Source organism: Vicugna pacos, chromosome 17, assembly GCF_048564905.1.
Source record: "Vicugna pacos chromosome 17, VicPac4, whole genome shotgun sequence".
Lineage (NCBI taxonomy): Eukaryota > Metazoa > Chordata > Mammalia > Artiodactyla > Camelidae > Vicugna > Vicugna pacos.
Genome location: NC_133003.1, coordinates 24,912,268 through 24,933,088, shown reverse-complemented (window position 1 = coordinate 24,933,088; position 20,821 = coordinate 24,912,268). Strand labels below are relative to the sequence as shown.

General features: G+C 54.3%; 2 protein-coding genes across 3 annotated transcripts in view; one reads left to right on the top strand and one right to left on the bottom strand.

Annotated features, from left to right (window-relative positions):
- The window catches only part of CHDH (choline dehydrogenase), a 54,389-nt gene extending 44,687 nt beyond the window's left edge, over positions 1 to 9,702 (top strand). For both annotated transcript variants that reach the window (XM_072941500.1, XM_072941501.1), the window contains 5 exons: positions 695 to 824; positions 1,774 to 1,908; positions 3,099 to 3,241; positions 3,711 to 3,813; positions 4,510 to 9,702. In XM_072941500.1, coding sequence (XP_072797601.1) covers positions 695 to 824; positions 1,774 to 1,908; positions 3,099 to 3,241; positions 3,711 to 3,813; positions 4,510 to 4,928 — 930 coding nt within the window. In that variant the 3' untranslated portion in view covers positions 4,929 to 9,702. The remainder of the gene's footprint in view (positions 1 to 694; positions 825 to 1,773; positions 1,909 to 3,098; positions 3,242 to 3,710; positions 3,814 to 4,509) is intronic.
- The window catches only part of CACNA1D (calcium voltage-gated channel subunit alpha1 D), a 296,274-nt gene continuing 284,200 nt past the window's right edge, over positions 8,748 to 20,821 (bottom strand). The window contains exons 42-48 of the mRNA XM_072941507.1: positions 20,376 to 20,492; positions 19,293 to 19,657; positions 17,426 to 17,575; positions 15,945 to 16,120; positions 13,149 to 13,270; positions 11,329 to 11,649; positions 8,748 to 10,869 (exon numbers count right to left, since the gene is read on the bottom strand). Coding sequence (XP_072797608.1) covers positions 10,576 to 10,869; positions 11,329 to 11,649; positions 13,149 to 13,270; positions 15,945 to 16,120; positions 17,426 to 17,575; positions 19,293 to 19,657; positions 20,376 to 20,492 — 1,545 coding nt within the window. The 3' untranslated portion in view covers positions 8,748 to 10,575. The remainder of the gene's footprint in view (positions 10,870 to 11,328; positions 11,650 to 13,148; positions 13,271 to 15,944; positions 16,121 to 17,425; positions 17,576 to 19,292; positions 19,658 to 20,375; positions 20,493 to 20,821) is intronic.

Below are 20,821 nucleotides of genomic sequence, written 5' to 3'. Positions count from 1 at the left end.
CAGTGACCTCGTGGTCGTGCTTAGTGTGGGCGGAGCCATGCTCCAGTCCCCATCCTCGTGGTGATTAGGAGTGAGCAGCTGGTGGCAATGGCCTGAAAGACTGCCCCCCCCAGTGCCTTCCAGGAGGTGGTGACCTGGCAGAGGTGAGGAAGCTGCAGTCCAGCCACCTGCAAAGGGCCTGTGGTGCCCTGGCGTGAGTGCCCCCATGAGCCTCTGGCTGCTTCTGCCTTCTACACTTGTCCAAAAATTGGCAGGTTTCTATTAGAGACTAAAAACCATCCATGGGCTCACACTCCTTATTTCTGCACTGTGCTGTTTTCCAGTAGCATGTGGGGACTGTTCTGCATCCCACGTGAAGACCTGGGTCATCACGTGCTTTATTTCAACTGCTCACTTGAGTGCCTGCTTTCATTTATCTAATTTAAGCTCTGCAGCCCTGTTTTTAAGACCATCCTTACTGCCTGGCTGTTGCAGAATGTATCAGAGTATGAACCCCTGTTTATGGCCACACATACCCCATAGCTGCACGTGCAGGCTGCTTTCATGTAGTGGCGCCCTAAGCATCTTCTTCCTCGCTCTTGGGCCTGTGAGCAGGATCCCCAGCCACCACTGGGGTATGTCATGGCTGCATTCTTGGGGTTCTGACTGGCTTTTTGGGAACTGTGTGACCTGCATGCCCCTGTGCCTCTTCTAGGCTTATGCCAGCAAGGAGGTGATTCTGAGTGGAGGTGCCATCAACTCTCCGCAGCTGCTCATGCTCTCCGGCGTGGGCAACGCAGACGACCTCAAGAAACTGGGCATCTCGGTGGTGTGCCACCTTCCTGGTGAGCTCCCTTCCGCACTGTACCCCAAAGCAGTCTCTGCTACATAAAATGGTTTATTGTATTTTATTAGCATGGGGTGGGGAGGGAACAAGAGTCAGGGCTTCACAGAACTGTCACATTCTTCTCATGAGCCTGAAGGTCCCCATGCCTCCCTGGACTCCTACTCCCAGGGGGACCCCAAGCCCTCGTGTGGTTTTCCTCCCTTCTCTGGCCAGCCCATCCATCCCAGCAGCATGTCCCTCTGGCAGGGAGCCTCACCCTGAAAAGCCGACTGGGCCAGGTTTAGGCAGGTCACCAGGGCAGCCCTGTGGTGAGAGGGGTCCAGGCCTTGGTGTTTTCCATCCTCAGGACTTACCAGTTACCCTGGCATGCTCTTCATGCTACGACAGTTCTCCCAGGCCTAATGTTTATTTTATAGGCTGTTCCTGATGTCCTGCGGGGCTGGGTCCTGTCCCTCTTGCCCTCTCTCATAATCCAGTCTCAGAGGCCCGGGCCTTTTTGCATCAAGGCTTCATTGTAAGAGGCCTGTGGAAGTGCTGGTCTGTGACTGCCCTGCCCAGCACCCCCCGGGCTTGGATGAGTTCACGTGGGGTCGGCACAGGTCACCTTCCCTCCTCCCCAGGCCAGGGGTGAGGGTGGGCTGTCAGGCCATCTGGCCATCAGCCGTGCTGGGACAGCTCGCTGCATGGAGCCAGCTGCAGGCATGGGCCCTGCCCTTGTGGAGGGTGCTGCTGGGCAGGAAGGACCTGGAAGGTGACAGGTGCTGCCCTGGGGGCAAGTTGAGAGGGCCAGAGGTGGCCGGGAGTGTGGGAATGGTGTCCCTGGGCATAAGCAGGAGCGGGACTGGCAGGTAGGTGGATGGGGGAGACGTTCTCAAGACCAGGGGACGCTGAGAGCCAAGCTAAGCCGCCTTAGGAGCTGTTTTCCTAACCACTCCCTCCTGTTTCAGGGGTTGGCCAGAACTTGCAAGACCACCTGGAGGTGTACATCCAGCAGGCGTGCACCCGCCCCATCACCCTCCACTCTGCGCAGAAGCCCTTGAGGAAGGTCCGGATTGGCCTGGAGTGGCTCTGGAAGTTCACAGGTGGGTGTGCGCGTCCACGACCTGGGGAGAGAGGGTCTGTGCCAGCATGGCCTCCTTCCTGAGGTGCCTAGCAAGGGCTGTGGCCCCAGGTTCCTGGTTTAAAGCTGGGCTGTGAATTACCTTAGCTCTTTGAGCCTCAGTCTTCCCATCTGCGGAAGTGAGTCCGCAGGGGTAAGGTGCTGCTCTCCCTGACACATGGATGGGGATGGCCTCATGCTGGACACAGTCTGGGGTCTAAGGGGCCAGGACAAAAGGTATGGAAAAAGCATTTGGTGCCAGACTACAGAATCAGCCTCCATTTCTCATCATTTTCCACTGGGTTCCTAGCTGAATCTCAGAGAACTGTTTTGCCAGGAAATGGTGCTTTGAAAAGCACCATTACTTACGTGCTCAGCATGCATTCCTTGCTTACCTACTGTGTGCTGGGCTACATGGTGAGAAGTGCTAATGATGCAAGCAACATGCTAAGTTTTAAGTACAGTGAAGGAACAATCAGGATGTTAATTAAGCTGGAGAATGGTGGCAGGGGGTCTGAGAGGCAGGAAGAATACGTGCAAAGGCCCTGCGGCTAGGCATTTAGTGTGTGTGAGTGAATAATGAATTTGTTGGGTCAGGGAGACTGCAGCACCGGGAGGAGGCAGCAGTGATGGGAGGTTGGATGGAAGAGGAGGGCCTTGAGCTTGATCAGGGCTGTGTGTGAAGGGTGGGCTGCAGGAAGCACAGAGGTAGGTCAGATCCCATCAAGGATGCCACCACTTAAGAGGCGATCTGGACGTGGCTGGAGGTTGGGGTGTGAGTGAAGTCGATTTTGGAGCTGAAGTTAATGAGACTTCCTGATGGGCTTGATCATGAGCAATGGAGTAGAGGGAGGAGTTTCTGATTTTAGCCTTGACTGAGAGGAGCAGTCTGGCGTGGACGCGGGGCTGAGCTGGGCTTGAGATGCCCATGGGACCTCAGGTCCCACAGTCAAGGTGGCAGCGGTGAAGTTAGGGGAGGAGGCAACGCTGAAGCCCCTTGGCCCAGAGCTGACATTGAAAGCCCTGGTGCTGGGTAAGCCCACCTGGAGGAAAGAGGACAGAGCTGAGGACTTGGGTCCAGGCACTGGAATATAGGACAGGAAGAGGAGGAGGAGGCTGGCCACTTACCACACCCGGACTTGCTTTTCTGCCTCACCATCTTCTGATTCTCAGGGGATGGAGCCACAGCCCATTTGGAGACAGGTGGGTTCATCCGGAGCCAGGCAGGTGTCCCCCATCCGGACATCCAGTTCCACTTCCTGCCGTCCCAGGTGATCGACCACGGGCGGGTTCCCGCGCAGCAGGAGGCTTACCAGGTGGGCAGGTGGTCTCTCTGCTGCAGCAGGGCCTTCAGCTGGGGGAGGGGTGGCCTGGAAGCCTGCACCCTGCCCTCCAGCTGCTCAGAGTATCTGAGGGGAGGGAACAGGGGAGCGAGAGGTGAAGTGAGGCAGACTGCGTGGTGCGTGGGAAGGTGAGAACCGCACCCAGCTCAGGGCAGATGCTCTGGGGCCTGAGTACTAGAAGTGGACAAAGAGGTCAGCTCTGCCCAGGGATGGCCAGCCCCTGAACATTTTGGACAATTAGGTACAGAGCGAGGAGGCAGGAGTGATTAATGGAGGTGGCTTGATCCCTTGTGGGGGGGGTTAAGATGCAGGCGGATGCTCAAATGTATCCGCTCTTAATTGTCTTGGTGCTGAGCCCCACCTCACAGGAGACCCGGGGCCTCTCTAAATGGCCGAGTTGGGGGGGCTGATGGAGGTCACCGCTTCCTCTGGGCTCTTCTAGGTGCACGTGGGGACCATGCGGGGCACAAGTGTGGGCTGGCTCAAACTGAGAAGTGCCAACCCCCACGACCACCCTGTGATCCAGCCCAACTACTTGTCAACAGGTAATCCACCAGACACCTTTGTCTCCCTTGGGTCCGGGCTTGCCGGGGCACTGAATGAGTGAGTGCCTTTATGAGGTTCATGGTGGACCCTGAATCTTACTCTTGGCCCCCACTTTTTGAGACACAAGTCACGCTCTGCCTGCCCTCCCTCCACCCCAGAGCTCTGGGCTGTAAACTTGCCCATGCCGCTATGTAGTGTGTGGGTCACTTATAGTAACTCTGGGACATCACTTTACACATTACAAGGAATGTGTAGCTTTCAGAACAATCTCCCAAGAGATACAAAGGGATCTGGCTGTGTATAGATGGCTCGTAGAGCGTTTTTTGTACTGTTCCTGTGCACATCCTCTAAAAGCCAGTTACATTCCTGGATCTGCCAGCAAAAATGCATGGTCCCCACTGGGCAGGGCATGTATTCCTACCTCCATTTTATGGATAAAATGTAGATCCCTGATTTAAACCTGGGGCCTCTGGAGCAAGCTGTGTCGGTCAAGGATGCTGCCTGTTTGGGCTTCATGGGACTCTGCTTGGTTGACCTGTAGCCACCAACAGGTAGGTGACAGGCAACCTGGTAGCTCGGACCTCTGTGCCCATGAAGTGTCGTCTCAGGCAGCTTACTGAGCCTCTTCACCTAGAGAACCTTCCTACAAAGCCAGCATGGTAAGAGGAGGCATCTCACCTGTTTCTTCTTGACAGAAGCTGACATTGATGACTTCCGGCGGTGTGTGAGGCTAACTAGGGAAATTTTTGCACAGAAAGCCCTGGCACCATTCCGGGGGCAGGAACTCCAGCCAGGAAGCCACATCCAGTCAGATACAGAGATAGACGCTTTCGTGCGAGCAAAAGCAGACAGCGCCTACCACCCGGCATGCACCTGCAAGATGGGCCAGCCCTCTGACCCCAGTGCAGTGGTGGACCCACAGACCAGGGTGCTCGGGGTGGAAAACCTCCGGGTGGTCGATGCCTCCATCATGCCCAGTGTGGTCAGTGGCAACCTGAACGCCCCCACCATCATGATCGCAGAGAAGGCAGCTGACATCATTAGGGGGCGGCCGGCACTCTGGGACGAGAATGTCCCCGTCTACAAGCCCAGGACCCTGGCCACCCAGCGTTGAGGCTATCTCTGCCTGAGAAGGCCCAGCACAGCCCTTGCTTCAAATACTCTTCCCTGAACTTCTCTAGCATGTCATGATTCAGTGGCTGAGAACTGGGTAATTTCTTAAGAAATGAGACCAGTACTGGACAGTGAATCAGGTTCCTTCTTCCCAGCATGTCCCTGTGGGCCCACTGGGGAAGGCCAGCGTTCTGGTTGGGGTCCCTCTTCCCTGCCTTCTGGTGGGACAGCAGAGGGGAGGGGGGTCTGGTGGAGAAGGGTTAACTCCTACCAGGTCCTTGCCTTCTATTCCATGGTGCTCTCCAACCCAGCGTCCTGCCTGCTGCCTCCCTTGGCCCAGGAGGACTTGAAGAAGGTGGTTCTTGCTGGAGGCAAGCTCCTCAAAGAGCAGGGTGCTGGCACGGAGGCTGGGGCGTCCTCCTGGCTGAAAACTGGAAGTGCAGCCGCAATGGGCACAGCCTCCAGCATCCCCGTCCAGAAGGAAAAGCTGCCTGCTGGGAGACACAGGCTGCTCCTCCCTCTGCCACTTCCTGGCTTCAGTCCCACAGCGAGGCAGGAACCCGTGCTCAGGCAGGTCCTGCTGAAGGGCTTGCCACCCGCGTCTTGATGCTCGGTTCTTATTAACGTCATCCGCCCGATGAGAGGAGTTCCGGACCTTGTTCCAGGAAACGAGTCTGGAAGGCTTCTTCACTACCATAGGTTTCATGATTTAGCATTTTTAAAGATTCTCCTGTTGCCAGGAAACCTAGAAACCCAGAGCAAACCTGCATCCCTGGCCCCGCTCCATGCAGACCTGCGAGGCTGAGAGGAGGCCTCCCTCAGCCTGGGGAGCGGAGCGGCTCCGCAGCGGCCAGGGCTGGCTAGTTCTCATCCTCCCCACGTCCATGGGCCAGGCGGGAGCCAGACTGATGGAAGAAGCAGTCAAGTGAAACTGTGATCCTGATCCTGTAAAAAACACAACTGAGTGAAAGAAAAATAAATTGGTGAAGATTTGAGGTTAGGGGGAAAACAAATACAAAGTAGCATTTAAAACAGCTCTCTGATCTTTAAATTTATAATTCAGCAATGCAATTCTGTAACTTATTTTTGAACTGAGATGCCTTATCCGTACTGTTGTTACAAGGTAATGAAAACTTGAAAACACTTTGGATTGATTTTTCTGGCGATACCCAGTCTGTGGCAGGAAAGATAATTGCAGTTTTAGTCCAACCTGTCGTGCTGGGCCCAGAATCAGGAAGGGAGGAAAGTGGAACATTCCAGGCTTCACCCAGATCACAGTGGACTGAGGTGGCTTGGAGGCCTGACAGCTGCAATTTATGTTTCTGAGAAAGATTCCAGAAAAGTGGAAAGAAGAAAACTGTCACACCTTGCTTCCTTTAAAAATGTGTAAGGAATTCTTGTTTAATCTGAACTGTATCTTTATTTTCTGTTCCAAGGGAGGGTCAAGAAAGAAAATTTTAAATCTGCCAAGAGCCTTCTTTCTCCTAGAGACGTCTCCACCTGCCCCACAGGCATCTGTTGGGTCTTGGAGCCTCCTGCAGGGATTAAGGAGCAGCAGGAGTGCAGGTGCCAGCCCACCACTCTGAGGGCCACGAAGTGACACCTTAGGGGTATGTGTGTGTGTGTGTGGGGGGGGGTCCCAGGCCTGACCGTGACTGCTGATCTCTGGTGCTGGTCATTCATTCTGCCACCTCTGCGTGCCAGGCCGGGCCCAGCCTCTGACACAGTGGCTGACTTGGTAGATGGTGACATACCACAAGGAGCCTGTACGGTCGGAGGGACATGCAGGCCCCGCTCCCCCGCCTGCTTCCCAGGCCTTGTTCCGCATGAGCCCACGGCACCGCCACACACAGAAATACCTTTCACAGGAGACCATGAGTGTCAGAGACCCGGCACCCCACAGGAAAACTGCTGTTGGGGTTCAGACCGCGGACAGAATATTGTGACCACAAGTGGTTCCTCACTCGAGCCCTGACAGGTGAGTGCTGTGGCCATCTGGGCAGAGAGGAGCAGTGTCCCAGCAATGGGGTGTCTGAAAGTCCCACTACCACGAGGGAACCTTCCACCTCAGAAGGGAGGGTCGTTGGCTGAGGAAGCCAGAGACGGAGGATGACCACAGTCAAGAGGCCCAAGGGCACAGAGACCAGCCGGCACTCAGCCTCTCGAGGAACCGGGGAGACTGTCAGGTAAGCCCCTTAGCTGCAAGCTTGCAAGACCCTCAACATGGAAAAATGTACATTTAAGGAAAAATGTACATTAAAAAAAATGGTTGAAAAAGCCTAACAGAAAGCTGTGCCCAGGCTTTGAGGAACACGGACCCACGTGAAGAAGCCAGTGTTTAAGCTGCAGCCTCAACAGGTCATTCGTGGTTGGAAAAAGGGGCAAAGGAGCAGCCTACCTGCAGGTGACCAGGAAATGGCAGGTCCCGAAGCGGGGCTCTGGTGCCTTCATGTGCGGCCCTTCTGTTTCCAGTGCAGGCTCAGGAATTGTCCATAAATTCAAATAGAGTCTCCTCTCCATCCAAACCATGGTCTTCTGCCCAAAGGTTGTTTCTTATTTCCACTGAACAGCTGAACATCAGATCTCATAGTAGGAGCTTTTCTCTTAAAAGCCAGAGAAAAGCACACAGCCTTCCCCACTGGCCCTGAACTGAGACCCGGGCAGTCTCCCAGGGGAGCTCCTGCCCCCGGCCCCGCGGGGCGCCCTCAAGGCCACTTAACACTGTTGTTTCCCTGCTGGAAGCAAAGGCCCCAGGTCTGCTCCTCTTTCTCACCTGCCTCCTAGTCCCAGTAGGAAAGGAGTATCATTTTAGAGAAATTAAAACTTTTTCAACAGGTGAAGGCACAGCAGGAGTCTGCGTCTAGGGAGGCTAATAAAGGAACTGGAACTCTGTGACACTAACCAGTTTTCAGAACAAACTGACCACACAGCCTCACAATGAAAACCTTTGAGGAAGACAGGCAAAGACACTTACTTAGGACTGAAAAACAAACAGTATGACATTAACTGCTCTGGTTTCTCTCCTAAGTGCAGGATCAGCCATAAAGTAGGTTCGCTGGGCAGCTGAAGCCCACTCTGTACACCGAGAAGCTTCTGGGGCCTTTGCAATGCACCCCTCCCAGCCTTGGCCCGATTCTGAAACATTTCAGGGTGGAGCTGGGAGGTGCCTTCTGGCTCGGCTGTCTGATGGAAATCACGGAGACAGCTGTTAATGAAGTTCTTGCGTGTCAGTAGTTAGAGCTGCCATTTCCATCTTATGCTATCACAGAAAACACAAGATGGAAAAAAACAATGTACTATTCCTGGGGACATGACAAAATGACTTTTTAGGGGTGGGGAGAGGAACCAAAGAGGAGAGACATTTAATCTTAAAACTCCTAAAAGGTAAAAACCATGCTCTGCAACTTCAAGTTTTTCTCACAAAGGAAAATTTAATGTTAGCTGACAGACATGAGGAGTGGTGCAGCCTGTAAAAATGCCAGGTTTTAAGTGCTGACTAGGAAAGGTCATCACCTGTGCCAAGAAGTGCGTCCGGGCAGGGCAGTCGTGGACGGATGACAGTAAGCCACACAGTCAACCAGTACCCGGTGGAGAGACAGAGTCCGAGATGACAGTGTCAGTGAGTTAGCCCTTTAGGAGAAACAGTGCTACCTGCAGCTGGTGTTAAGTTAACGTTGGCATCCAAGGAGCTGTGAGGATAAGAAAAAATCTACATAATTACAGACTTGTCCTCAGAGTACCTGCCCCTTTTGAAGCTTTCACTGACGAACACCAGCTCTTTGCAAGGAGAGCTCCCAAATACAATAAAATTATTACACAGTTTGATTTTACATTTTAATAAAAAAGAATTTACGTCAGGAAATAGTCATTTACAAACCTTGAAGTGTTTTTGCCTGGATCTGGAGTAAGAATGTCTTAAGAAGAGGTTTGTAAGGTCTTCATAACAAAGTGTTATTTACAAAACCAACCCCCCCCCAAAAAAACATTAATAGATGATATAATTAAAAATTTCAAACCAAAAATTGCTACCAGTCTTTTTGACTGCAGGGAATCCCGCCAAGGTCACTAACTTGACAAAGTCGGCATAATTCTGTGAACAGAAAAGGAAACCTCGATGGGTCTCATGATCCAAAAGTGAGTTTTCATCAGGAAGTCCAACTGGAGAGTGAGTGCATTCTAATGAAAATGTCAGCCCTCGTTCAGTTGCATATAAAAGCCCTCAAAGAGAACACACAGTACAGCAGTGTTTCGTAAAAAAGGCAACAATATGATTCGTACAGACCCCGACATCTGGGCCTGGAGATCAGCACTTGGCCCCCTCGGCCCCCTGCCCCAGGACTCCATGTTTCCTAAGACAAGCAAGCAGCCTCACCAGTCCCCGGGGGACAACAGCAGAGAGAGTTCATTCACCTGTGAGATTATTTCTGCACCGGAAAGGCAAAAAGGTCCTGTGGGGGGCAGCTGAGAAGACCACGGCTGTGATGCCCCAGGGTCAGAGGAGCCAGCTCGACCTACTCTGCAGTGAACTCATTGGAGGGGTATTAAAGTAAAACAAAAGACAGCTGCAACCCATGGTGGATCGGAAGGTACAATATCAAATCACAGAACCCTGGCCCACAGAAAAGACTGCAGATAGTCATCTGGTATCTCGTGTGTAAAGACAGATTTATAGTGACTCAAAATATTTTAGAAAAAATCTCTGTAGTGTCAAGTTCTTTTAAACTTAAAATTTTACCCCCAAAAGATTTTCACTGAATAAATGAGAATTGGCTCTATTTCTTCTACTTCTGTATAGCCCGAGTAAAAATACTAATAGTTTCTAGATTTCAGTGGGAAACTACAATTATTAGGACCCAGGAATATTGCTGCATTTCAAATACGGTACAATAATTACAAAATATAGACCATCTCTTTACAAGTACAAATTATAGTATATTACAAGTCATGTACAGTAAATCTATAATTTTTAAACAAACTAGCGTATCTAAGTTTACCTGGTTGCGAGTGCATTATTATTCCAGTTTACAGCTGCTCTTACCCCGACAGTCAGAGACTGACCGTCAGAGTGATGCTCTCTCCTGTAAACTGGCCTCACGTCACAGAAAACCCTGTCGACAGGGTCCTGCTCCCCCTCAGGACGGCGGCTGGTAGGTGGGTCCTGATTACACACTGTATTTCAGAACAGCTGCACGGGAACCAGGAAGCAGTGTGTTTGGGGGGAAAGAGTTTAAAAATGGATATGCTGGGCCCAGTGAACGTCTGATATGCTAGACTGACAGCTGAGGTAATGACACAGGTATGGTGATCGTCATCACCTTAAACCTTCTCCCCGCCTTCCCCGTGCCTGCGGGTGGCCGGTGTGCGCTCCGGACCAGCACAAGCGGGCAGGCTTGTCCGGCCTTCTCGCTGTTCCTCTCCGGGAGGGCTGGACCTGCTCTTGCCTGCAGCTGGGCTGGGGCTGAGCACATGGACACGGCTGTTCCCTACCAGGTTTATGGCTTCCTTGAGGCATGACATCACTTATACGAACGTCTAATTGAATAGGGACTCCACACTAGTGCCTAAATCTTCCTAACTACAGAGGCACTTTTCCCCTGGCCCTCTGGCATCCCACCTGAGGCCAGAGCCAGTCTGCCCCTCCCTGGAGGTTACAGGGTGGTGATGCAAATCATTTCATCTGCCAGGTCCTCCTCGTCCCTCCCAGGGTCTGGCTCCTCGTCGCTGTAGCCCGGCCCGAAGTCCTGGAGCTCATAGTCCTGCCGGTGTGAGACAGGGCCCACGTCCCCGTTGGCCCGGGGATGCACGTTCCCGTTCAGCAGGGTGCTGGCCGCACTCTCCATCTCGTCAATGGTCAGGTCACAGGCATCGGCAATTTCGTGTTTTGTTGCTGACACGAATTTTGGGTCCCTCGCATATCGTCCTAAGCCTTCAGATATCAGGACCTAGACAGGAAAGAGGATCAGTGGTGTGAATGGAAAATGACAGGAAAACCACCTGAAGCACCGACTGCATGACATGCTTTTGGGACTCAGCCCGTCCCCGATACGTGACCCCATACATGATAACAGGGTGAGGGTAAATGGCTTTGAAAACCTAAAGGAGTTCAAAAACTGCACGTGGCCCAACAAGAGTGAAATGCATGGGGGGCAAGTACTTCAGTATAAACTAGTTGTATCTGCAGGAACAGCACACACAATCCTAGGCATAGCTAACTGATGAAACCCAGCAGGGGTGGTGTTTCTATATTCATCCTTTAATTACCATCCTTGCTGCTAAGGAGTAGACGGTGTCTAGGTTCAAAAGCCAGGCAGGGTGACTCTGAGCCCGTCCACCCTCAGAACCCACACCCGCTCCTGCTGTGCGTGGTTCTCCCCACTTGCGCCCTCCTGTGGCCAACTCACTGCCTCCACCAAGCTGTCTGCGCTCCTCTGCTTGTCACTGTTTTTGCTGTGGAAGCTGCTGGGGACGGTCAGGCTGGCTGGTGTGAAGGTCCGATAGGAGATGGCAGGCTCGTCCGTGTACCACGAGCTGCGGTGCAGGGACGGCAGGCTGCCGTTGACCTGGTCCAGGGCCTCTGGCCGCTCGACCTGGATCAGGGGGGTGTAGCATGGCGTCCAGTCCCGATACGATGGGGTCGCTGGAGGGGTGGCCCACGACCGGGTGGAGTGGCTCGGCGAGTACTTCTGGGCTTTACTGGAATCTAGGCCAGCAACTGCCATGATCTGAGGAGAAAGAGGAAGTGGGGAGACCAGAGGTCCTCAGCAGTCCCAGCCTTAGGTCCCCCGAGAACAGGCCAGGCACGAGGCGCTGTTTCACAGGGCTTCGGAAGGACAGGAGCACACTAATTCAGAGCGCTGGCCGTAAACACTTGGCTTTCTCACAAACTGGGAATTCTTTTTCCCCAAGTCTACATGTTTCCTATGACTTCCCAAGTAGGAATCAGTTGCTAATTTGTGAAATTGTTTCATAACAAAGATGGCTCAGGGAAGACACACCAGCCGTGGGGTATGAACATGCCACCCAGTTCACTCTGGATTTGAACAGGGAAGTACACTCAGGGCAAACTGACAGCGCCCAGCGCTCATAGGGAAACAGGCTGGTTCTCCTAAGGGCAACGCATCCCACGGCCAGCACTTTGTTCTGAAGCACCAAGTACAAACCTGCTTCTCCTACCCACAGCGGTACCACGCAGGTCCGCCTTGGTGTCCCACTCTGCAGAGGGGCACACTGAGGCCTAGTCCTGTGAACAGCCAGGCCTGTAGCCAAATCAGAAGCCAGTATGGCTGGAGAGAGGCAGGGTGGGCAGCAGAGGAAGGGCACTGTCACCCGCAAGCCCGCCGGGATAGACCTCCATGCCTGTGGGGGATGTGGCGTTTGAGGGCCTGGGCCTTCCCAACGTTTGTCCTCCATCCATGACAAAGCAGGACACGAAAGTTAACATAAAAATGGAAGGCAGAAAAGGAAAAGGCTGGCAGAGAAACCTGAACAGAGACTCTGAAATGGCAGTTGGTGTTCATGTGTTCAGGACGCTTAGGGTAGGAAGCTCGCCGGGAAGGCTGGCCCTGTACGCTCACTGTACGGTGTGTGCTCCCACCTGTCCCCAGACCCACAGACCTGAGAGGACAGCATCTCTCATGTGCTCTTCTCAGGAAGAAAAAGTACCACATTCTTGTCCTGGAGGCAAAGCCCCGGAGAGTAGGCTCCTTCCTGTCTGGCCGCCCTCACTGGACAGGTCTGTCTCCCTGGACCACACCCCCCTTGCAGGCAGGTTGGAGGCTCATCCACCCTCGTGACCCCAGGGCCTGGCCCCAGAGGGCTCCATAAGTGACGGGACAACCTCTCAGAGCAAACAAAGGGCAGCACTGACTGTTCAGGGTCAGTCAAGTGGCTGCCACTCCCCGGGGCGTGGGTTGTCCCAGGCCCTGCCTTCAGTGCCGAGGAAAGGTGTGCACTGAGGATAAGACCCCAGCTGTGGAAGCTGGTGGCCCTGAACTCAAAAGCCAAGTCAGCCACTCACCTCCTGTGTGAGCTCAGGGATGTCACCTTCCCTCTCTGATGTTTGCTCGTCCATAGGAGAGGGTTCACGATTGTTTCTACTTGGCGGGGTTATAGGACTGAACCAGAGTGCATGTGAAGGTTCCCCACTTCCCACCGGCGCTGGGAGCCAAGGGGAAGAGGGTGCCCGTCGGCTGTAGGGGCAGGGCCGGGTGGGCCTGCTCACCTGTTGCTGCATCAGGTGCAGAGGCAGGGCCGCGCGGTGGGGGAGGGCGGGGGATGGCGGGACCTCCTCCTGGCTGCTCTGCCGGCGCAGGCACTCGAAGTTGAAGGAGGACCTCCGGTGGGCTGAGAAATCAGAGCACACCATGCCATTGTGAAACAAGCTCTGTCAGGGCCCCGGGGCTCTAGGTCGGGGCAGCCCCCTGGACGTTCAGCAGGGAGCCCAGGAAGAAGCAAGCACCATATCCGAGAGAAAGCACTAGGCAGTGAGGTCTCAGAACTTTGGGAGAAGAAGCCCAACTGAGGTTATGTTTTCAAAAAGTGCAAGTTGATTTCTCATCCCTGCTGCACTTGCTCTCCAGGGCAGGAACTAGAGGCAGCCAGAGGGCAGCTGTTCTGACTTGAAGCCCCTGGCCCTGCATGAGGTGGGGACACAGCATGTCAGGTCAAGTACATGACCTCATTCTAGAATCCCAGAGCCACTTGCAAACGGCCCTGTCCTCACCTTCCAGGCCTCCTGAGTGTATGTGGGAGGTGCGGCACCCTGCTGGGACTCTGCACTTACATTTCTGTTTGCCACCTGCCCTGTCACCCACTCAGGTAATAAGCACATTCTTTGGTTGGGAAAGACCCAGCTTCCCCAGCACCAAAGACAAAACAAACAAGAAAGGAAACGTCGAACTTTAAAGAATGTGGTTGGTTGTCCTGTTAATGGCCACTTCTAACAGAGGCTTAGAACAGGTTGAGGGATGACAAGATGATCCGGAGCTCGTGGCTTCACAGGGCACCAGGCCTGGGAGATGGGTCTGAATTCTGAGTCCGCAAGCACAGGCCAGAGGCCTCCCCAGGACACATCTCCACAGGCGCTGGCACCGCAGAGCTGCCTCGGCAGCCTCTCCAGACACTTGCAAGGCAGCACTGAGTCACCTCAACACTCCTTTCTTGAATCTGCCTTCGCCCTATCAGGACTCCAGACACCCCTAATTCCTGCACTGGAAAACTGCAGGGGCCAGCCTGGGAGGGCCCCCGGGGAAGCCCGGGGCTGTACAAAAAGCTGCAGGAGCAGGTTGTGTGAGGGCCTGGCTCCAAACACGAAGACCAGGCTGAGCCCTTGCCAGCCACTGCCCAACGGGGAGGGACCAGACAGACAACCAGTCTCTTCTCACAGGCCCGACATACACCTTGGGGCCTGCTGGGCCTCCTCGTCCAGCTGCCCATATGGGACACAGACACCTGCTCTCCACATCAGGCAGCCTTCCTTCCATGCACCATGCAGGGCCGCACTTAAGTGTTGTGAGGGGAGGACCCCCCTGACCACGGTCAGCACAAACTCTAGGCCCTCATAGGAGCAGATGGCGGGGCCAGAGGCTCGAGCCAGGAGAGGAAAACCACCATCGCTCGCATTCAGATAGCGCCTTTCGGCTCTGGAAATGAATCCACGTGCACCCATCAACCTGTGTGCTCTGCACACCCATCTCTAACAGCGGAAGTAATCCCCTGTAGCACAGAACACAGGAGTTCCATGTTCTCCCTGCCTGAGGCCTGAATGGATGGCTAGCAAAGCAAATAAAATGCATTTAGTTTATTCCCCTTTACAAAGAGGGTGGCCACAGCTGCCAGCTCAAGAGTCCTTGCTTCATGGAGGCAGTGCCTGTGAACCCTAGGGAGAGAGGGAGGTCTCAGGAGGGCAGTGGAAGTCACGAGGTCAGAGGCTTCCTCCCGGCCTTGCCTGCAAGTGCGTCATCCCCGTACTGATGGAGACCAGAGCCGCTCTGTTTAGCAGCTTGTTTGGGGGGCTGTGAAATTAAATATTAACCATGGAAATGGGGCTGATTACACTCCCCAGCAAGGCTGTGACAGCTGGAGAGAGAACAGGCCCTGGGCACCACCCAGCCACACTTGTTACTGTGCACGTAGACAGCAGACTCAAAACCGACGTGTCTTGGCTATTTTTGGTTACTGATTAGAGTCCTGCCCCTAAATATGCCTCATTCGTTAGAATCACCAGAAACAGATATTCTTTCACCATCATCAAAATGCCCACATGTCCCAAATCAAAGTGCCCGGCCGGGAGCTGGTGGGGCCGCTGCTGCATTTCCTTCCGTGGCCCCAGTTCCTCACTTAGGCGCTGCCAGGGGGCCACCTGCCCAAGAAGATCAGCAGCCAGCCCCTGCCCCTTCTCAGCGGGACAGGACTCCCTGGCTCCAGGATGGGAGCGCCTACCCTAGAGGTCATCACCAAGGCCAAAACCTACACTGTGAGCACAGCGTACTGGCAGACAGAGGCAAAGATGAGACAGAAGAAGCCAGAGAGCTGAGGAAGGAGGAGGGATGGATACCAGGAATCCCCAGATGCTCCTCAGAGGCCTGGGACTTGGTAGGACAGGCCTGGGCTCAGGTCCATTCTGAGTACAGGCCCATCCTCCATCCTCTGAGGGTCAGTTACCCAGTCCAGGGAGCGAGTCTGTCTACACCATTGGGCACATCTTGCCTACCTCTCAGGGCAGATCCCCAGTCAAAGGCAGTGATGATGTGCACAGAGAGCCCCCCATCGGGCACTACACGCTGTCCAACTGTAGGGCCCCACCCTACCTTTCTCTGTTCTCAGCGTCGAAGCAGTTCAGCCTGCCACGTGTGACATGGATGAGAAAGAAAGGTGAGCCCACAGGACCTCCAACCAGGGGACTGGTCTTAAGGACTGAAGGCCCCTGACGTGGCATCACCACCCGCAGGCTAGGGCATGGGGAGAGGCACATTGGTCTCTGCGAGGTTTCCCCGCCAAACAAAAAACCTGGTCTCACATGTTGGAGTGGGAGGTAGTAGGCGTCTCCTTGGAGACCTCCGGGAATCGTAGCAAACAGGCGAGTCATCATCCTCCGAGAAGCCTTGCGGGTGATGGTACCCTCGGGGCCGCTCGAAATCCAAGCTGCTGCCTGGGTGTCGGTTGTAGTAGCCGCAGCCGTAGCCGTAGCTTTGCCTGGTGGTCGGAAAGGCCAGAAGAGAGCGAGGGGCATGTGAGGACGTAGTGAACAAGGCTGCCCTCAGCTCGCACAGTCCCACTGTCCTCTCCCTACTTCCTTGGACATAGTAGGACTAGCTGAGAACAAGCTCCATGGGAGATTCTAGATCGAGGGCAAGGGGTGTTACAGGAAGGTTCAGGACGGCAGCCCTGTGACGAGTGAGGTGCCGGTGGCTTCCCTCCCTGCGGCAGCCTCAGACCCAGGGCAGATGTGCACTGCGGACGCCCTGCAAGCTTGACTATCACCCACTCACTTCCTCCTGGAGCATCTGCCCTCAGCCAGCTGCTGGGCTGGGCACTGGGACGCGAGGATGCAGAAAGCACTGTGCCCTCCAACTCCCCCAAATGCACTTAAATAGCACAGGTGCAGGGACTTCTAATGCAGGTTGGCGGGGGTCAGCGCTGGAAGAGGGGGCTCAGGGTGGACTCTGTGAGTTCTAGGCATGGGGGAGGCCTTTCGATTCCAGTCATGGGAGTGAGGAGCAGACCCTTGAAGAGAGGGTGGGACGAGGCCAGCTGGGATGGGGGAAGGGAGTCCGAGGGCTGGTCGCACGTGAGGAAGGCTCTGAAGAAGGCAACTCAGAATGAGCTCAGGACCAGCAGTTCCGGAAGTGCGGCGCTGGGAGGCCTATCTGAGGACGCGGGGGAGAGCAGGGTGAGGGCAGGTCAGGCTGTGGCTGGCCTGGAACACGAGGCTAATGTTTAACATCTTAGAAGCCAGAGTGACCTCACCATAGAACCTCGCCCACTACTGTGGGCCACGGGTCACCGTGAGATGCAGTTTACAGAGCAGAGGGTGGTTGGTGGCCTTTGTCCCCCTGCACTGCCTGCTACATGTCCTGAGCAAAGGGCCCACTTTAACCTCATGTGTTCTTGTCTCAGAAGCCTGGAGAGGCACATCTGCTCAGTGATGCCACTCTGTCCTCATGTCCCCTCATCTCCAGGGGACGGAAGTAGGAAGTAGGCTCTGGGCTGGACGAGCTGCCACGTGGACAGAGCCCCCAGGGTTTAGTAAAGGCTCTCATTTCTGGAACCTTTGCTAAAAGCTGCATAGGCTCCTGGTGGAAATGAGTCAACAGCCCTGAAAAACCAGCCTCCACTCTGCTTCTCTGCGGCCCTCTTTCTCCTGCCCCGACCTCTGCGGTCACCTGGAGACTGTGCTCCCATTTCGCTTCCCAGGACCGTCCCGAGCACAGCGCAGGAGCCCTAGGGACGGGGGATGGCAAGGCCTCCTAATGGCAGCCCGCGCCACAGGGCCCTCACCTGCTCCCGGTCGGCGAGCTGTCGCCCTCGTAGCAGTCCTCGCAGCCAAAATACTCCTGCTCCCCCAAGCAGTGGGGGTCCCTAAAGTAGCCGTGTATCTCTGGATCTTCCCGGCAAATAGTTGGGAACTGCTCATCTCCTGAGTCAGACCTGCAGTAGGAGAGAGGGCCTGAGCGTCTGGGCAGGCGGCAGACAGCTCCTATAGCCGGGCCTCGGCAATAGCGATGGGCACCCACCCTAGAAACCTATAGCGATGGGTGCCCAGGCCACCTGCTCTGAACTCTGGTCCTCCTGACCTGGCCCAATGTGACTTTAGAGCCTGGGAAAGAGAGGATCCAAACTTGGCACCACATCTGACCCAGAAAGAGGGATAGGAGTTTTGAATACAGTGTTCCAGGGGAGAGAGATGCACCCGGATAATGTCCACTGAGTTTTCAAAGACTGCCCTGCCCCACGACTGTTGTCATGTCCCCCAAAACCCAGCTGTCCTGGCTTCAGTCCTCAGGAAAACCAGCCAGACTCTGTGACATCACCACTCTCCAAAGAAAGGACTGCGCTTCCCCCAAGCTCTTCACTCTCTCCTGCCCTCCTCCAGCTCACGTGACTTCTAATATCACTTGAGATAATTAAACCAGGAGATCTACCCTCCCTGGCCCCGACACAATGACGATCCCATCCCAAATTCAAATGGGTTCAACAGACGTGGAGTGGGTGCACTGCCCAAGGCTAGAGGGCTGCCCGAGAGACAAAGGACAAGGCCTGGCTCTTGGTCTTCAGGAGGTGGGCGTCACATTTTTATGAAGCCCCCCATGAGATGACCGCAGAGACCAGCAGGACTGCTCAGCTCCACAGGCCTAGACTAGACACCCCAAAAGTGCACAGTGGGTTTTCCTAGCACGGTGATGAGGCCTGGGGGGCGAGCCTGTGGGGTGTGTCGGTCCTTGGGTGGTAACAGAGTCTATGCAGAGAGGGATCTGAAAGCTCCTTTTCTTACAAAGAAGCAATCACCTTTGCTGAGTCCACAGTTAGGGGCTGTAACACCCTACCCTAGGCTAGTTGGCTCCCAGGAATTTCTCATCTCTCAGCATTCAGAGAGGCCAGATGGTTACACTTAAAACACATGGTCGTTAACACATAAACAGGCAACGAGCACATACCTAATGTAAGTTTCATAATAGCGGGTTCTATCCAGGAAAGGCATACCATGGGAGGGAGGGAGAAGATAAAAGTTAAATATTTCCAACGAAACTGAAAAAGCAGCTATCAAGCTACTTCCCAGAGCAGGGTCGGCAAACTATGGTTCAAGGGCCAAATGTAGGCCGTCACCTGTTTTGGTATGGCTCACAAGCTACAGTTTTTATACTTTCAAAGAACTGAAACAAAATCAAAAGAAGAAAAATATTTCACCACGTGTGGCTATGTGAAGCTCATGCCAGTGTCCACAAATTAAGTCTTACTGGGACACAGCTGCACCCACGTGTTTGCATCTACAGCTGCTCTCCTGCTCTGACGGCCGAGTTGAGTAGCTACGACAGAAACTGTCCAATGCTCCAACCCTAAAATGTTTACTCTCTGGCCCTTGACCGAGAAAGTTCGCCAGTCCCTGTCCCTGAGTATGCAGTACAGTTGGAGAGGGCAGAGTTCGCAGCTGCTGCTGTGTTCAGGGGCATCTCACAGAGCAGGATACAGGCTGGCAGGAGGCCCGCTATCCTACAGGCTCGTCACAGGGCCAGTGCCTTGACGCACTCACAGGTCCTACTGCAAGTGCCCACGGGGAATCTCCTGCCTGTACCAGAGCACGAGGGAGACAGACCCCCCCCTTGGGCCAACACTGTGTTACCAAGTACAAATACATTTTCAAGGTTACCTTTTAATACTGGACCTTCTTTGAGGCTCACGGCCATGCTTGTGGGAGGAATGATGCCCATTTTCAGACACATGCTCAAGGTTCCCAATGCTGGGCCGCTTTCCAGGGGCAGCTTTGGACATATTGGCATTATTGAGATTGGCATTTGTTGAGCTGGGAACTTGCTTTCCTATGGAATTATGGTTATGATGGTTATGACACACCGAATTTCCTGCTGGAGGAAACAGCGGTTTCTCAGTATCACTTGCAGGTGGAACTGAAGGCCTTTGGACATGCAGGGGACGGTGGGTGGTATTGGTCTGCTGAAGGGAATCTCTATCACTATTAACATGATTGACATGGTTTCCAAGCAGGGCACCATTTCTCTGCAAAATAATGGGAGACAACACCAGGTAATTGAACAAATATTTGATGCAGGCTAGCTATGTTAGGTAATTTTTTCTACATGAACAACAAATTCTAGGTAAGCTCCGTAGGATCCCTGTAAAACAATCTGAGTGCCTCAGTGATCAGGGTGACTGTCTGGGTGGCAGCTGGTCCCCCTGGAATGAGGAAGGTTACCGGTTCCTAGGCTGGGGAGGCAAGCTCTCTGCTGTCCCTCGAGTGGGCTCTTCCAGCTGCTCCAGGGTCAGCCGACTTGCCCAGCAGCACTGTTGGCAGCCCCAGTGGTTGAGGTTGGACAGCAGGCCCGGCTCTGGGCTGGGGGGTCTGGGAAGCACAGGGCCGGCTGGTAGATCAAAAAACTGGCCCAGGGAAGAGGACGGAGGGAGAGCCGGCAGCTGCTGGAAGGACCCAGGATGCTCATACACAAAGGCTGGTGGTTGTGGCCAAGCTCCTCTGAAGTGGCCAGTGTAGGGCAGAGGAGCAAGCAAGCTCAGGGAAGGAGCAGGCCGGGCCCTCCAAGGGGTGCTGGTGAATGGGCAGGGTCTGCTGGGTTGGGGAGGGTATGGGCCACCAGGGCCTTTAGGTCCTGGGGCTGGTGTGCATTCTCCAGGCTCTTTCGCAGATCGTTAACTGCCCAAACTGGACTCCTGCCCCACTATTTCCAAGTGGCCAGTGTGTAGCTAGGCGTGGAATAATTACTTTGAATACATCTTCTTCTTCTTCTCGTTTTGTTTCCTCTGGCTCGTCATCTTGCAAATCACATGATATAGCACGCCGGATTTCTGGCCCAATGTCGTGCAGTGTCCTTAATCCCGCCTAGATCAACGGAAACGGCAGAACAGGTTAGACAACACGGGGTCCTGGCTGTGCGCCTGCCTGATTCCATTGTGGGAGGGGGAGGTTTCTCCAAAGGACACAGCAGGGACCTGACCACTTGTTCGAATGTAACCAAATGTGTCCCTACAGCCTCAGGGTTGTAGGGTGTGGCCAGGAGTTCAGGATGGTCCTAGGCTGGGATAATTGAGGCCAGTGACCTTCTTTTCAAATACCCCCACTTGCAGGGAACAGTTACTAGCCCTGGTTACTAGTCCTAGGGTCTGCCATGGCCACAGCCCAGGTCCACACCTAGACGACAGTTCACAGAA